This window comes from Rissa tridactyla, chromosome 10, assembly GCF_028500815.1.
Source record: "Rissa tridactyla isolate bRisTri1 chromosome 10, bRisTri1.patW.cur.20221130, whole genome shotgun sequence".
NCBI classification, from domain to species: Eukaryota; Metazoa; Chordata; class Aves; order Charadriiformes; family Laridae; genus Rissa; species Rissa tridactyla.
The window spans coordinates 11347692-11365983 of record NC_071475.1 but is presented as its reverse complement, the minus strand read 5'-3'; the positions used below and the strand labels follow the sequence as shown (position 1 = coordinate 11365983).

The following is an 18292-nucleotide window of genomic DNA, read 5'->3' as shown; positions in this document are numbered from 1 at the left end:
GCAACAGTTGTGTGGAGAAGGTTAAAGGGGGTTTTTAGGCATTGAAAGTGATGTAGGGCAGTGAGAGCCATTTCTTACGCAGCGTTTTAACCTGGCAGCGCTCGAGCACTGATGTTGCTTGAGGATCGTGTTGTTTGTAAAATCCTGAAGCTAAACAAATTACTATTTCAGTGTAAAATGTTTCTGTATTTGCGATTGCATGCCCTGGGCAGCTGAAGGAAAGGTAAGGGGAAGGAGGATTTTTGCATTCAAAAGTTTAAGGAGTTGAAAAGCTCTTGTGCTTTCTTGCTCTGTATTTCTTAGTCATTTCAGAGCTGCTGTAGACTAACCTGAGCTGGAAGGACACAGCACTCTATGAAAACGTTTCCCGGTAGCAGGATAACTCACTGATGTTGTTTTCTCCCCTCTTTGCTAGGGAAAAGTGGTAGCAGGGGCAGTTTTATCAACACCTGCAGAACTAGATTGTGGGAAAGTCCTGACACCATAAGCTAAATTTGTTATTGTTTGGTGAAAGGCTTGGCTGGTTTTAAGCAGTTTGTTTGTTTTATTGAAAGCAGAACTGCATTACTGGAAACTACTTTGCTGTAGTTCAGTTAAAATGTCCTGTACTGTTTTGTTTTTATAAGGTGCTTGCTTGCTCAGCTTCGCTTTCCAGTTATAAGGAACGGGAAAAAAGTACATCATGCGCTCATCTGCAGATCTAAAGTGGCCGTGTAGAGACTGGGGAGAGAGGCAGCACTGGCAAATAGCTCTTCCCCAACCTTTTTTTTTTTACCTTTTTTTTTCTTTTTTTTTCTTTTTAACCTTTCCAGCACAGTTTCCTCTGCTAGCAGGAGGATCTGTGGTTTGTACTGAACTTGAATGAATGTTAGACAAATGTTGAACAAATAAGTGGAATTGCTAATTGTTCTGTGCAGTAGTTTCGGACGGATTTGCCTTCATTGATTAGGTAAGATGCTCTGTTATTTGGGAGGGACAACTCCCCCTCCTCCCCAAACTGACAACGGGTTTTAATTTTTAAGCTTTATCTTGCCCTTAAATCTGAAACATCATTGTTCAAATAACTGAGAACAAGGTAAACCAACAACATCAAAAAGGTCGGCTTCTGTGATTTCTCAAGGGCTTGTTATTTTGTACTTTCCAATTCTATTTGATGTCTTGACAAAACAAGATGACACAAGGGAGAATACATTAAATTTTGATTTTCATCTAACCTGTTACAGTAGTGGCAGCTTAATTTCTTTTACTTTTTACCGAAGACGGCTTTTTGCACAATTACTCTAATTGCCATGCCACTTTATGAGAAGGTTTCTTTACAGGTTTCCCATTTGCCTTGATTTTGCGAGGCATTTTTTTGAACGTGCTTTGACCTTTAACACGGCGAGCTTGCTGGTTGGAGTGTGTCTTCATTAGGACTAAATCAGTGAATGGCAAGATTGTCAAAGAAGCAACTGATGTTTTCTCATTAGAATCTAATTTGCACCGTTGTGCTTAGCTGTGATGTTCAGCTGTAGGTGTCTGCCATAGGTGTGAAAAACCGCACATTTTAAGCAAATAAAGTTTACAACTGTTAAAAAGGCTACGGTTGCAACCGGAGTGGCGAAGCCTAACCGAGTGTTTAGGCAGAGCTCTGTTTTGTTTGGGAAATAAACAGAGTGATTTAACCAGGTGGATATTTTTCAAGAGCTTGCTCATTTTTTTTTCAGCTGGCCAGGACAATATTTGTCTTCTGAAATGCCCCAAGTTTGAAGGGCAGGCGGCTGCGGGTTCGACTCGTGTGGGAGAAAATACTCAGGGAGCGAGGGCTCATCCTTCCCTAGGAATCTCTGTCGGGAGTTGCAGTTCTTCGAAGTCTGCCATAGAAAAAAAAAAAAAATAAAAAAAGACCCTCTGTATAACACTTCCTTTTTGCTCACATGAAATTCTAGGCATATTAAATGTTGCCGATTCAATCACAGTCTTTTATTATTTAATTAAGCTCTCCTTAATGTATTAATGAATTAATACACAAATGTAAGGAGTCTGACATGATGATCATTCGCAGTATATTAAGGGTGTTTGGGAGCGAGAGGGTTTCAAGGGGTTTTCAAGGGCTTTAGGGGTATTTTGAATGTTTCTAAGCAGGATTGCTGTTGGTTTATTTGAGGCTTTTTTGGCAGAATATGTTGATCTAACATTTCCTTTCCTAAACTCTGGAAAAAAATATGGATTTTCTTTTTTTTTTTAAACTGAATCATTATAAAATATCACCACTGTTCGTAACTGTGTACAGCAGGTTGTAATTTTTCCTTTCATGCTGGAGCAGGAAACAAAACCGATAACTTTTTAAAATGTAAAAAATGATGATGATAATCTCGAGGTTGAAATCTCACTCAGCTTATTAAATGAGTATTTGGTTGTGTGTGTTCCGGTTTAGTCTCTATTTGACAAATGTTAGATGTAGAAAGGATTTAATTTATGTAAACTTTATATTTTTATGCAAATTAAATGGGTATTTATTATAGCAGAAACAATTATCCTGGCAGTTAGTGAGAAACCTGGTATGCATGAGAAGTGGTAGATAAGATCAGATGTTTCATTCTGTAAACAAATATGAAAATATTCCCGTTTTTCCTCAGCTAGAAGAGAGTATAGAAGACAGCAGACATCCTGACATGCCGGGGAATGTCAGCATAGCCCATCGTACTGCCTTCCGTGGGTCAGAGGGAGATTTTCCCTCCCGATAAAATATAATAAACAAAACTATAATAATAAAATGCTAATTTAATTTTAAAGAGGGTTTTCCCCTCCCTCTTTTAATAGGGAGTTGTATTGTTATGGAGAGAACTGTTATGCTAATGACAGACTACTTAGCTGATTTTACATTAATATAATAAACATTACCTGTCTTAATGTGTTGTAAGGGTATTATGGCAAAATAACTAAGTCTAAAAGCGAGATTCCATTTTGCATAATAAAACAGCATTGCAGTTTCTGCGTGAATAATTCTAGCAGTGGCATTTTTTTGTTTTTGTTGTTGTTATTTTGGAGGATTAAATACGATGTCGGAAATGTTTTAGTCTGGGGATGGGAGCGGGTCCTGCCTTCAGCACTTCTGACGCTGCTGGGCTCTGCTCCGGCTTGTGGCATCGTGTCTGCCAGTGTATCAGTGGTTTATCTCCTCCTGTGGCATCAGCGAAGCTGGTTTGCATTGTTTCGGCTGAGATTTTTTTCACATTTCAGATGTATTGCACATAATAGCTTTCTAATAAGGCAGCTCGAGTTAATTGTATTTGCCTGGCTGTATCCACTTTTATTTTTAACTGTTCCTCAGCTACTCGCTGTTTCTGTGTTCAGCTGTGTTTTGCTCCGTTTAACTTTTACCACAAAATCTTTAACCAAAGAATTGCTGCTTGGAAATCCAAGGTGCCTGGTATGAGGTCTTAACTGAAATCAAGTATGAACATACATTGCAGGAGAAAAGGATTTTCTGGCAGAGTTATTCTTTATGAATTAAGGAAATCCTCCCCATCTTCCATGCATGCCTGCTAACAGTTAACAGGAGCACAACCGTATCCAACATCGAAGGCACATTGTGTGGAAATGGTATTTTTTTTTTTCCACTTCATACAAGATTAAACTACTTGAAATTATTTAGCTAGTATTTAATTATATTAATATCACTGAAAATGGGGGAATGGAGATGATTAAATAGGACTAAATCATTTTCATCCCCGTGACCCTTGTCTGGGTTGTATGGAGGAGTGACAAATGCATCCCTGCTGGAACTCCGATGCGAAGTTAAAGGTGAACTTGGCCCAAGTTTGTGGAAGTTTTCCTTGCTTGGTCTCGCCAAAACACGGCGTGTTTGCAGAGCCTGAAACTGGGGGTGGTGGAGGGGGCTGCGGGGGACGGCAGGGCTTTGGGGGATGCGGAGGAGCAGCAGGCAAAACCCTGGGAGAAAGAGTGTCGGGAAACAATTGTGAGTATTAAAGACATTTTTTGCCGTTGATGGTATTAGCATGTCAGCAGGTCTATACTAGTACAGCTCCGAAAGCCAAATTGCAGCTGTATTTTCACCTTTGCTGCCAGGTTTACATGCAGCTGGGTATCTACCACACCCTATTGTTATCAGTCAACAATACCAAAAGTACTTCGTTAATCATATCAATAACAACAATCGTGTTTCATGTGGAAAATAGAAATAAACAACTTAAAAAAGAGAAAAGATTGATTTCGGCTCTGCATGCTAACTTAGAATTCTTTAAATATATCTGCCAGTAGTTTAATTCGAACTTCAGCTCCCTGAAGGCACTAAGACAGAATTATTTTAGTTCTTCATAAACTGCCTTCTGTGATTCATTGTTAACTCATAAAACACGCTCATTTTCATGTACTTAAACAGTTAAGCTATTTCTAAAGTTGGTTTGTAATTTTTTTTGGCAACACATTTAAGTTGACATCTGAGAGATAGAAATCTAAAATTAATTTATAGCCCTCAGTTTAGGTTTCATTTACTATCGGACAAAATATCAGAAATAAATATTTTTTATCAAACGTAATGTAAAGTATATTGCACAGTATCTAAAATAAAGTTTAGTTTTGACTGAATACACTCAAAAAGGGACCCATAAATATTAGAGAGCTGTAGTTAAGAACTTACATGACTGTTTTAAATACTATTGATTTAAACCACTGGCTAGATTTTATGAATCAAAGTGTAATTTCCAAGCTTTGGCTATATTTCTCATCGCTAAAGCACTCTCTCTTGTGTGCCTTTAGCAGCTTTCCAGACATTCAACACGGGATTAAATGATAGTAGTTACAATGATCAATAGGTTAAGACCAGTACAATCACTCTTACCGCTAATGACCTCGGTAGTAATGGGTAATAAAGTGTGGGCTATAATAGCCTATTGCTGGTGCTGCATGCCCTTTGATTCCTAGTATTACTAGGGACTAGCTACATGAAAAAGTTGGACGTTGGGAGTTAAGAGAGTGGATATATAGGCCATCATTCTTAACTATTTAAAGTCCTCAAACCGTACGTGTGCCCACGCTTGTCCGGGGCCTGCGTGTCATTTTTAGCATGGTAGTTTCTGGTTTATTTGAATTTCTTTGTGAAAGGTTTCCGTAAGTTGCTTTTGTGAGAAGCTGAAGCACAAACTTTGGGTAAATGTGGTTGTTAGCCGTGTTTATAAATGGAAGGCAGGACCTTCTTTAGAGACGCAGATGTAGTGTGAAAATGTGGTTTCAGATGGTAAAATGAAGTTGAACGGATCAACGCAGACTTGTACTTCTAGGTGTGCCACAGATATATAAAATTTATTCTTTTCTTTTTCTTGCTGGTTAAGTGCTTCTGTTCTAGCAAAGAGTGTGCAGCTAGGAGATTCTTCACCGGAAGGTACATGGCCAGTTTTCAAAGGCTGGGCCAAATCCTTAGATTTATCCCAAGATAAACATGCAAAAAAGCCATGGAAGTGAATGGGAGTTGTCTCCGCATAGCTGACGGCAGAATGCGGCCCTTCGTATTAATCACCGATGTGTAGGGTTTGCAGCACCCCACCCTATTCCTGTCTGTATCCCTGCTTGTCGTCATAAATCTGACTGAAGAGTATTTGTGTTGTCTATCTTCCAAGAAGGGCACAGAAAACACACTTAAACATGCTTCCTCTTCTGTTTGCTCAGTCCAACTTCAATGAAAGGTAGTACAAACCCCAGGGTAAAGTAAACTTCTCTGGGGATGAGAATAATGAAGGTGAGTCATGCTTCGGGGCGAAGATAGTGACGGCAGTATTTAATTAAATAATTTTCTACTCCCAGAAAAGTTTTTAAAAGACTACAGATTAAGATACTCTGAATTAATGGGATTACCCATCCCAATGACTCAGTGTCCTCGGAGCTGGTCCTGCGTGGCCAGACGGTGGCACGGCACGGTGGCCGGATGCTGGCTTTCCCATAGGCAGGGGCAAGCGGCGCCGGCCACGGGAGAACGGCCGCTGGCTTCGGTGGGAGTGCCATTTTGACCCGTAATTAAATCTTCATTTGCCTGTGTTCACACCTGCCTGGACCGCGTTAGAGATGTGGGAATGCGCGGTGCCACGGGGAACGCGCAGAGGACCTCGCCGTGTTTGCCTTAATGGGATGTGGGAGGCGTGCGAGCCTTTGCCAGGCTTTGCTCAGGCAAATGTTTTCAAAGCGGCGCCTGGCCCTGGCACCCAACATGTACACAACAACACGGGGAGATGCACTGTGTACACGCGTCTGACCTTCAGGAACCATTTTTAGTTCATCAAAATTAGTGATGCTGAGAAATCAGGACATCAGTGCATAATGACTGTGAAATTAGGAATGAGAGCTTGCTATGCAAATGACAGGACAAATCATGTGAAAAAGTCAAGATAAACTGCATATTAAGACGTTACGTTACATAAAATTAATACTGCATTTCTCTCTTGCTTACTACTACACTGGAAGACTTTTTTTTTTTTAAAACTCCTTTATCTTCTGATCAGCTATTGTCTGCTGATTTTTTAAAAAGTGGTGCACAGAAAAAGTGCTAAACATATTATTACCTTTTATTGTAATACACGAGATGACAGGAGATCCTTTTTAGCAAAGTATATCCTTTACTGCTTTTAGTTTTGTGCTGTCACGTATTTGATTTGAAACTATAGAAAAGGTAAGGTGCTTAAATATTACTGTTAAAACTCATATGGGTTTTGTCTTTTCATCTATTGTTTTTTTTTTTCCCCCTCCTTTTCTTTTCCTTTTTTGGGGTGGAGGGTAGAGGGGTGGGTTTCTAGGGAAATAGTCTTCTTGCATTACTAGGACTGACAAAATGGTTCTCATGTAGTCTGCAAATTAAACACAAGTGCAGTGATTATTTTGAATAGCTAAATTACATTCTAGAAAGCTTGCAGAATTCATAGCATTGTCATTAGGTATCCGCTTGAATACAATTTGTGTAACCTTGGCCAAGACAGCCTGTCATTTTAATGTCAGTGTTTTATCTGAACAAGACATCATCCTTTCAGATACAGTGTACAGGTTCCTTGCAAAGATGCCCGTGCAGAAACGTGTTAACAGTTGCAAATATGAAATGCTATCAAGTTCATCACTGTAGCTGTTTGTCACTGAAATGTCATGGAAAGCGGCTTTTAATGGTATCTCACATAATATGAAAGAATTGAAGACATCTGTATGCTGGGTGAATATGGAATGGTAAAGACATCGTGGTAGGGCCTTTCTGTTAAAATTGCATAGGAGTCTAGTGCTGTTATTCACATCAGTGAGCCTTCCTTCAATTTTCTTAAAAACCTGTCGTAATAGGGTCTAGATCCCATCAGCGCAGGATACTCGGCGGTTGGATTTCTGTGCGGAAGGCAAGGGCTTTCTGGGAGGGAAAGGACTCAGTTGACGGTTCCTTGTAAAAATAAATAAATCTTACTGGGGTTTACCATATTGCTTGCTTTAAACAATTCCCGTCATAAGAATGTTTTGCAAAAGGGGAATTTCATGGCTGGGAGGATGTGGTGGGTACCCAGGTGCCTGCTGCGGGGGGCTTAGGGACTCTCTGGCCTCCAGCACCCTGGGTGCCAGGCACGGGGACAGCGGGTGGCACGGAGGAGCCACGGCCGTGCGCTCTGACCCTTCTTTGCTCTCCTCTTCCGCTTCAGGTTCCAGTGTCGGTGGCTATGATGACACCTCAAGTGATCACTCCCCAGCAAATGCAGCAGATCCTCCAGCAACAAGTGCTAACTCCCCAGCAACTCCAAGTCCTGCTCCAGCAGCAGCAGGCACTCATGCTTCAACAGGTAATTCTTTCCTTAACGGCTGCTCAGGTGGCCCCTATAGGTACCAGAGGGCTTCGCTTCCCGAAATGTTCCTGGCAAAAGAGGCTGCCCACATCTTAGGGCCGAACCTCGGAGCAGCCGTGCTCCGAGATGAACTGACTGCTCTTTTGTTTTTAATTCTAGAAATAGCTACTGGAAACAAATCCAGGGAGCAGTGCTAGGAGTGTTTCCAAGATCAGCTAAATAATACAGATGCATATTTAAGTGTCAGGACTTCGGCAGATGTCCCTGTTGCTTTTGCCTGCATCCTGAGAAAGCATGGTGTGCCCTGACTAATTGGAATAAAGAAGGTAGTAGGGCGATACTTCCCATTTTAGACCTCGTTATGTCCATCTGGAACCGTAAAGGACTATGGAAACAGTGGCAATAAAAGCGAAGAGGTTTGCAAGCCTTAATCTGTTTGGTTTCAGCCAATGTATGCTGTGCGGTGTGTCAGTGTTTCTCACAGCCTGTGGTCCTTTTTCAGCCGAAAGCTGGCCACCGACAAGCCCCGAGGCTCCGTTATCGTAGGGTATGGCACAGCGGGGGCTCAGCATCCCCCCCCAGCCTGACCTTGCCTGCTCCCTCCTGGCTGCCAGGCTCCCTCCTGCCCGCGCCGGAGCGCTGCCTGCGCCGCGCACATCTGGGGAGCGGGGAGGAGAGTATTTCCCAGGATGTCTATGCATGTATTGAACAACACTTAATACAGTCAAACCCTATCATTTAGAAAGCATGTGTGTTTCACAACAGAGATTCGCCAGGCTCTCTCAGCAAGGGCATTTTGGCTTTGTTGTTACAATCAAAGGTCATTCCTTGCCTTATTTTAATTAGTTTGTGTAGAAAATGGTATGTTTTTCATCAGTTCATTTTGGAGATTACTTTTCAAACGATAATGCCAAGAATAGTCAGTGTGCACTGAATTTATTGTCGAGTTTCAAACTAAAGGTCAGACCATTACAGATAAAAGGATGCTATTTTTCAAATCACAGTTTGTGTGTTACACCAAAAGGGACACTGAATTGGCTCTCCACTTTGTTACTTACCATCTTTCCTTTTCTTTGTAGCAGCAGCTTCAAGAGTTTTATAAGAAACAACAGGAACAGTTGCAGCTTCAACTTTTACAGCAACAACATGCTGGAAAACAGCCTAAAGAGGTACAGACAATACCCATTTTACTTTCAAACCACAGATCCCCGGGGACTGTCTAGTGGCTATTAAACTGTCATTCATCTTATAAATGATTGCACAACTGAACTGACTCTATCGGGTCTCAGCTTTCAGATTTAGAGTTATTGTCCTGTTTTCGCCTGTATTTTCCTGTGCTTTCCATTTGCTTGCTGCCACATATTTTATAGCAGGGGACCATGCCTTGATGTTCGGTATGAGTACTGGAGCAAGCATCTAGACTTGTATCTTGGGAGAGTGCTTTTGAAAGTTAGTTATGTTGTAAAGGGGCGGGGGCAAGGCAGCAGGCCCAGATATGGTGCTGTCTTCTCTAAACACTGCAAAAATGCTGAGAGATGTTGAGTTTGGGCTTGCGGTTTCCAACAGGAGAGGTTCTGGTTGCACATTCCTCACAGCAGGGGCTTAGCAGGAGGGACCGGGACCGCAGTGGAGCAGCATAGGCGGTGACACCGAGTAGCGAGGTCTGAGAGGCAGAGGTAGTGCAGGAAAGCTGCCTGTTTGCGGCAAGGTGGCAGGAGACCTCACTCTGATGCCACCACAGTCCATGGCAGGACCGGGACAGGCCAGGGTGGTTTCTGCCTCTCCTTTAAATACACTTTCCTTTCAAAATACCTGTCACATCCTAAACTTTGTTTGTTGATTTGGGTGTGCTTAAATTTAATTTCGCTGTCATTACATTTGTTTTTAAGGCACAAGGAGTTTCGTGTTTAATCTGACATCACTGCTGGCCTGGGGAGATCCTAGAAAGCTGCCTCTTGGCACGAGACATTGCATGATGTCCTGCGATAGTGTCACTTTGCAAGTGGCGCTGCTCAAAGCATGGACCAATTTCCATGCCCCCCCCCCCCCCCCTCGAAATTTTGGCAAATTGTGCCACCTGTGCCAAGTTTCAACCCAGAGTGAATTTTTCCAGATGAGTTATAAACCCCTGAAAATACGGGGGTTTATAATGGAAACGCTGACACAACCTTAACCATAGCACGCTTACGGGCGCCACTATAATAAAAAGGGAACAGATTAAAAAGTGTCTAAAATGTAAATCTAAAGGACTAACAGTAATTAAAATGGAAATGGCACAGGGAGGGAAGGCATGTAATTGTGAGATATCACTGTGCAGAATGCTCTCAGCTTTGTTTTGCTGGCTGTTTTTCTAATTCAGTAGGGCTTACTCATCAGTGGCAGTTCAATGCGCGTTAATGACTCTGGGATGCAGGCATCACTCTGGACAAAGAAATGATTATTGTGCGGTCAAAAGAAGTTCAAAGACAAGAAGGGAATTTCAGTTTTTTCCTTAGAGATCCACATTCAAGAGCATATAAATTAAGCCAAATGTTAAAAACCACAGTCTGAAAGCTGACTTCAAAGTCACAACTCTCTAATTAATGAACTGCGAGCTTCAGTTTGGACAAGTCGTGGTTTGATGCGCCCATAAATCAACATGACAGGTCTGTTTCACAGTCTCAGACAGCACTTGTCATTGAGTCACATCAGATGTAAACACAGCAGAAAAAAGAGGGAATATGAAGGAGGTGCAATTGATCAACAGAATTGGTAAAAACCCACTTTTGAAACGCATTATGCATGATCACAGGAAATGGCGATAGCCTCAAGAGGCTTTCTCCTTCTGCTGTTGCTTTTTTGAATCAGATTTCTAACAGCCTTCAAAAGGGAGAATAAGAATTATGGAGCTTCTCCCCTGTGGCTGGCAGGCAATAACCCCCTGTTGTTATTTTGTGCTTCTTTCTTTTCAAAGGCGTCAAAATTTAGTTTTTTAAAGATCTTTAACTCTATATTTGAAGACAAACAATAAAGGGCTGCCACTGTCATTCTTATCAGTTACCAGGGATTGTATTTTTTCTTTCTGTTGCCACTTCTTATTAACCTCTTATTTGGTCTATTAGACATAGTTTTGAATGCAAGCCTGCATGCTGGGAGAACATGAAAGTTCAGATGAGCTCAGAGGGCAGATAAAGAAATTTGAAGGGGAAAGTTACACAGCAGAATGAACGATAAAAGTTAACTCTTCTAAATTGCTGTTGTCAGACAGGAGAGCATCTCAGACACAAAGATGAGGGCTTGGAGCTTAAAGAAAAAATACTTTGTGTTAAAAAAGACGAGAAGGGAAGTTAGACAATGTGATGGCATTTCAATATCTAACACACTGATTTACTGTGGTCACACTTCTGATGCTAGACTATCGAAAGCAACAATAAGAAAGGACTCCTTCCTGTTTCAAGAAGAGCGTTTTAACACGATAGCTGTTCAGAGAACAAGGGGCCCAAGTCTCTTCAGCTTTTTCTGGAGCTTGGGGGGAAATATTTTTGCTGATGGTTTTAGGAGAGGCCTGTTTTGGCCATGCATTTCATCCCACAGGTTTGTTCGGCCCTGGTTTTCCTGCCTTAAGGAGGTTATTTTTGCTAAATTAGCATGTAGGCGGCGGTCTCTTATTTTATTTTATTTTATTTCCCCCCCCCCCCTCCTTCTTGTACTAAAACCCACTGGTCGGGTACCATGGCGAGCAGTGCCGTGGCGGGGCCAGGCGGCTGCCCTGCTAACGAGGGCTGAGTTTGTACCTTGACAGATGGAACGAGCGTATTCATGTACTGCATCCCCCAGGTCGTTTTGTTAGTGCCTTGCCCTATTGTACCCTCCTGAAAGAAGAAAAACACAACAAATCTTCCCAAGCCCCGCTGGTAAAAGGGACGGGACCCCCAAGGAGAATAACAGAGGGACCCCAGTAATGTTTTTTTGGTGGGTTTTGCTGGGGGCGCAGCAGAGGGTGAGCCCCGCGCGGTGCCCGAGAGCCAGCAGGGCCGGGGGGAGATGGCGGGGGGGAGCTGGAGAGGAGGATCCCGCTGGGTGCTTCGGCGCTGGACGGAGCGGGTTGTTTTCCGAACAGGGCCGTTTGTCCTCCGGCAGTTGTGACAGTTTATGTTAGGCAGTAGGGAGTAACCTAAGAAAGGAAAACAGACCTTTGACAGAAGCTTTAGGGAGGGGATCAAAAATGCAAGTTTTATCAGGATATTTCAGCATTTTAACACTGACTACTGACCTGACAACAGGACTGCACTGAGACCTTTTTTGTATGCATTCAATTGTGAGAAGTAAACAAACTGCCTTGTATCCTGTGTTTGGTAACTGGGTGGGGAGCGCACTTTGGCAACGTGTCTTGCTTTTAAATTCTTTCTTGGACAATGGGCCTTGTATACTTTTATATCCTGGCTTTTCAAAGTAGAGAGTGTTCAAGAGCTTTTCTTAGGATAGCTGAGAAGACAACCGAACGGGCATCAGTCAATTTATAGGAAGGGTTTTTTTTTAAAAAAAACAATGTGCCAACTTTATAATCGGATGGCAAATAGGTAAAACACAGCTTACTGTAACTAGATTTTTATGTAATACTATTTATTATCTACAAAAATACATACTAAGTATATATATATTTAGAAAATGAATATTTATGGAAGCAAACATTACTTTAACTCCTAATATAACTGTTGCTGGGGCTTGCGTTCATCTGATGCTGTTGCAAATAGTTGCAACAGCTGGATCTGCCTGAGCAAGCTGTTGCAAAGAAATGCAAACTCTCCTGAGTTTCAGAAGATCTAAACACCTATTTCTTTAACTGTGTTCTTCTTGAAGTCCTAGATTTTATTTGGAAATAAGATAAATGGACTTTATAAAGAAGATAAATTGACTGTCAGTACAGTTGTGGGTACACGGTTGGTTGTGGTATTAAGGTTGTTGGGACATGGTGGTACGAGAAGGTGGGGGCCAGACCCCTGGCTGGTGTCCCTCAGTCCTGCTCCTGCAGCTCCGGTGGGTTTTTGGATTTTCTTTTTTTCCTCCCAGTTTGCCACCAGCAGGGAACGGGGCCAGTGATCCTTTGGCTCGGAGCCAAGGAAGGGCGACAAAAAGCTTGGGATCTGGCTGGGTTTTGTTTGTGAGAGTGTGTAGTTTTGTAAGAGTTAATTTTCTTTCCATAATTGTTAGCCATAATGTGTATAAGACCTCCACCTTGATATGATTCCTAGCAGATTAGGGATATTAGATAATTTCCTTCTATTTATTGTACTACTGCACTGTATTATCTTTCTATCACTCAGATAATTACTAAGGAAATCTACATTAATTTTTTTTGGCTAGCACAAGGAACTGCTAAACACTGGCATGATGTATTGATGTTTTACACAACAAAAGTTTTCCTCCTGTCATTGTACAATAAATAAAAAGATATTTATCAAAATGCAAAGCCTTTCATGGATTTTAAAGAACAAAGCAAATAAAATACAAGATGAGCATGGAAGGAAAACCTAGAGGCTTCCTTAACTGAACAAAATTAAGGACTCTGAAGCCTGGAGTACTGTACACATTAAACACTCACATTCAAGTAAGATGTTGTTTGCTAAATTATGAATGTGTGTAATTAAAATCTAGTGGCTGTTTCTATGAAAGATTTACAATGTTATTTCATCGTTTGTCATGGCTAATTAACAATATTAGATGAAGTTTTTCTTCTTCAAAGGTCTGATTTTTTCTCATTTATTTATGTCAGAAGTGATAAACAGAGTAGTTAAAAGCTTCTCCGGGTACAGTAGTGAGAAAAGCAACATGTTCTTTTACACCTCGAAGGTTCAAGGTTCACATCCCTGTGGAGTAAAGCAACTCCATCTTCTTTCTAGTGAGAATAATTAAAATTTTCAAAGTGCAGGAGTAGCAGCCTTAAATACAGCACAGAATAATCCCGAGCATAACAGAAAGTATTGTGGGGCTTGATGGATGAATAAGGAGAGAGTAAGTATAAAATACCATAAATTAAGCCAGTCGTATTGCCTTAATAGTTGAGACAACCCTTGCATGAGCAAACGGAGCACAGTGCAGCGTTGTTTTTCATTATGTCTAAGTGTGGTGTGATCGTGTGGTGTGATTCTCACCTTATACATGTGCTTTTGCCTCAAAGAATTACCCGGGACTTTATCAGCTGCCTGCAGCGTTTGCTTTACCCACCACTGAAACGTGGCCATTTCTGGGGTGAAACACGACCACGTGGACCAGGGTGACGTGGTAGTGTGGACCAAGAAACGTTGCATACATTTTTAATTGGGATGGCAGGAGGGATTTGGGGAGGATGAAAGTCTCCACTGGAGGTGGGAATCGACTGCAGCCCTGTGGTTAGCTCTGGCACCTAATGTGCCTTGGGGTCTTTGATATGGGGTGGTGGGCTCGCTAGCTTGCCTTCATACTGGTGACTGCCATCAGAAGTTGAAGTGTGTTGAGACAAGGAGCCCTGGAAATCCTCTGTTAATGCTTTGCTCTGTATTGACAAATGTGCGGTTTTTTAATTTTTTTTTATTTACTTTTTTCTTTTCCAGCCCCAGCAACAGCAGGTGGCTACGCAGCAGTTGGCCTTTCAGCAGCAACTCTTACAGATGCAGCAGTTGCAACAGCAGCACCTCCTGTCATTGCAGCGTCAGGGGCTGCTAACGATCCAGCCTGGCCAGCCTACTCTGCCTTTGCAACCCCTTGCACAAGGTAGGTGAGGGGTTTGGGAGCTGCCGGCCATCCGGCAAAGCCATAGCATACACGCACACACAATTGTCACTCGTAAGAGAGAGAAAGAGATCTCATAGGCTCATGAAATAATAAGCACAGAAAAATCCTGACAGGCAGGGTGGGCATTATAAAGATATTTTTTGAGAAGGGCCACGTTGAAATCGTGGACCACTCTGGCTAGCGGGAGGCAGGCAGTTTGGAGTTCAGATTCAATTTGCGCAGTTATAGCCAGTCTGGTGGACCGGAAGCTGCGGGTTGCACTAATCTGGGCTTGAAATCCTTCACAGGAGTTGTCTTAATCGATTCTTGGTGCTGGGTTCATGGCTAAGGGTAGCGTGAGAGCAGCTTTTCCTTTTCTAAAGGTGTTATTTGGGCCCTTTCTGGTTCCAGCCTGGCGAGAAGCCGAGCGTGGAGGAGCTGTGATCCGCACGCTGCCGAAGTGTAGAAATTTGATTGCCCTTTGCTGCAGCCAAGAGGGAGAGGTGGCAGTGTCTCCCCTCCGTGCCTCTTTACACGGCCTTATTCTCTCTGCCTGTGTGCATCAGAGCTTCATTCCGCCCTCCACTCTGAGGCAAATCAGGATTAACTCTGTTTAATTTTAATGGTGTTATTGACAAATAGATCCTCCTACATCTTTATTCGGTCCTGCGCTCCGCAAGGAGTTACTGCTTTGCTGAAATCCCTATTTTTAGATTATTTTTTTTTTAAGATACTGATACATTGAAAGCAGTAACTACATAAATCGTGCTTTCGAGAGTGATTACAACCTGGGGGTTTTATTCTCTCTTTTCCTCCTTGGCTTGAATAATTTTTTTTATTTTTTAAACTGGGTTTTTCTGCAAGCCTGGGGATATTTTAACAGACTCGCCTGAGCTCTGGCTGCTGTGATTCAGGCAGACTGTTCGAAGTTGGCATGGCTCAGGGAAGACCAGGTCTTTCAACCATGATGCTGGCATTTCTGAATAATCGTGCCTTTTCCATCCCTTGCCCTGTAATAAATTTAAACATCTACCTCAACAACTTGAGTCAGCTCAGGTTGAGCGATTTGGGCTCTTCAAAGCAGCCTTAGGGCTGCTACTAGTTGCTAAACCATATAATGAGTTTACATCCAGCTCTGTTCAGTGAAATGGGAGGGACGGGACAAAATTGCTTCTGTTCTTCACCCTCCTTTTTTGTGTGTAGCTGCAAAAGGAGAGCGCGGTGGCTGGTGAATATTAACTTAGATGGATAAAGAGAGACAGAACTGGGGAGTGGAGTCTGATGTGTGGCTGGCATGGTTTATTTAGTCTTATTTTTGCGAGGCTCTCAAAGGAATTTGAGCTCCTAACTCCTGCCTTGAGAGGCTAAGCTTTTGGGGACCTGACGCCTCCTTCTGCAAGACTCGGTTTAGCTTTTTTTTTTTTTTTTTTTTTTTTTAGAGCTGGACACCTGGTTAGATTATTCCCGTGCTTGAGCCAAAGGCTGATGCACGGGAAGGTGGTGCCTGGCTGGGAGGTGCAGGATCAGGCCTGGGGTGGCGGCTGGTGTAGGCACCATCGATGCGTGGTGTGATGGGGGAGAAGGCATGAAACGAGCCCAGGAAAAAGGGCATGTAGCCGAAAGGCCATTTATACTTGCAAAGCGGTGTAACGTGCGTTAATTACGCTTCAGATTTATTGTTGGAAGCATCCCAGGCTGTTCCCACACACCCACCGGACTCAAGCCTCAACCTTTCTAATTTTTCCCACAGCTCCTATACTATTAAGTTTGCTCGGTAAGGTTCATTGTATAGTACATCAGTTAAGCTGTCCAAAGGAGGGCAATTGGGCAGTGACAAGACACGCTCATGTGTAATGTGAAAGAAATGAATGTGGTGATGCATGAAGTGTAATCTGTGCGGTAACACATCGGAGACACCAGTAGGTAATTCAGCAGTCGTGGCATTGATTGATATGGTTAGCAGGGTAGTGTAACTATTAGTCCTCGCGAAGGAGCGTATTTAAAACCTAAGGGGTGCCGACTTGCACGTCGGAGACGACATGAACATAAGCAGAAAGGGCTGGTTCTTGCAGGGAAATGAGCTGCGAGCGCTGGGGGCGGCTGGAGTCGGGGGCTCGGAGGCGGGAGGAAAGAGTAACTTGAGAATTCAAGCAGGTTGCAGTGCGGCACGATATTTTATATTTTTTTTTTATCAGAGAGACGATGGCTTAAAACTGATGTCATTATGAGGTTTAAATCAACTTTCTGCTTGCTTGAACATGGTCACCTGGGTATGGAGGTACAAGGACACAAAGAGGTTGAGCAACTCTGTTTGTCTTTGAGCCCGTGATACCTGGGGTTGGGAAATTGAGTTCCGTGAGCAGTAATCTGTCAACTGTCCCCACAACATACATTTTTTAAACCTGTGCCTACATTTTCTTTCATAATGAAGGGGACTAGTTGTCCTGAAAAATACAATGAAGGGCCAGGGCTATAGTTTAAAATAATTGGTAATGGACACTTCTTATTTAAAAAAAAAATTACATACGTCATGCCCTTTTGTTTTCAGAACAGTTTGCAAGACTGAGACAAATACTGTAAATGTGCATATAAAAAAAAAATCATCCCTCTAGTAAATGTAGCTATGAATTCAGTTAAAAGCATTTTGCTTTTATTCTTAAGTATCTGTAATAGTAATAAATGTTTCTAAGGAGAGAATGCTACTTCATAAGTGATTTTTTTTGTTATGTTTTTTAAACTAATACATTGTTTAAAGCTGTATTTTAGTTTCATTTTAGTTTTTAGTGCTTGCCTATTGTCTTCCACAAAATAGCACATCCTTTAATGTTATATTTGTGTAATCTTTTCTGCTTTGTATTTAGACACATCTATAATCTAGATTCTACATCTGTACATAGTAGGAATTTAAAAATAAACCCCATTTCAGCAGTGTTCTGAGCTGGGAGAGCTAGATCTTTAGTATGTGCAAAATGAAACTGCAGATCACACTTCAGATCACCAGTACGGGAAAATAATAGGACTGAGGCATCTGGGTTCCTGATTGCTCCCGGAGATTTGGCAGTTTCAGGTCTAAATCCCGTTAGTGGTACGTAGGAAATCACAGCACCGGCAGTAGCCATCTCAAGTGATTGCAGCGCAGTTCTGGGAATCCAACTTAAAATTTAGCTCTCGCTGTTAAAAGGAAACTGTTAAATGGTAAATTACATAATTTATTGCAAGTGTTCGTGGATCTATTTGACTTGCTTTTACCATTTGTTCTATTATTTTATTTAACCATTTTGCCGGATGAGTAATGAGCATACCTTTCAGCTGCCCAGTTTGACAGGCTACTCAGAAATTCTCTCCAGAATTATTCTAAAAGAACTAAATTTGTGGAAGGAGGAGGAAGGTGGGTTTTTTAAAAATTTTATTTATTAATCAAGTGATGTCAGCGATGTGGTCATTTTTAAGCCATGGGTTGCGTGCAGACGTGTATGACATCACAGTTAACTCTTTAATTTAATGTTGCCCAGCCTGAAATCCTCCTTATTATCCCTGGTGTTTTTTCTCCACGCAACTGGGTGTTTTTTATTTTTCTTTCAGTATGTGGTATAGCTGTCGTTAGTCCTAATAGGAATTACGCTTGGATAGGAAGTTAGACCAAACCCCTTGACTTTTAGAGGATCTACAGGCAGGTATAAATATGTTGTGTGTGTATTTTAAAGGCTGTAACGCTTGCAAGCTTTTCCTTGGGATAGAGCATTAATAGATCCAGAAGTGACCAG

General features: G+C 42.1%; 1 protein-coding gene across 30 annotated transcripts in view; it reads left to right on the top strand.

Annotated features, from left to right (window-relative positions):
- The window catches only part of FOXP1 (forkhead box P1), a 395027-nt gene that overhangs the window by 310652 nt on the left and 66083 nt on the right, over positions 1-18292 (top strand). For 27 of the 30 annotated variants that reach the window (XM_054215936.1, XM_054215932.1, XM_054215937.1 and 24 more), the window contains 3 exons: positions 7659-7796; positions 8879-8968; positions 14369-14528. In XM_054215936.1, the coding sequence (XP_054071911.1) occupies positions 7659-7796; positions 8879-8968; positions 14369-14528 (388 nt within the window). The remainder of the gene's footprint in view (positions 1-7658; positions 7797-8878; positions 8969-14368; positions 14529-18292) is intronic. The other 3 variants (XM_054215961.1, XM_054215952.1, XM_054215950.1) reach the window with 1 other exon arrangement.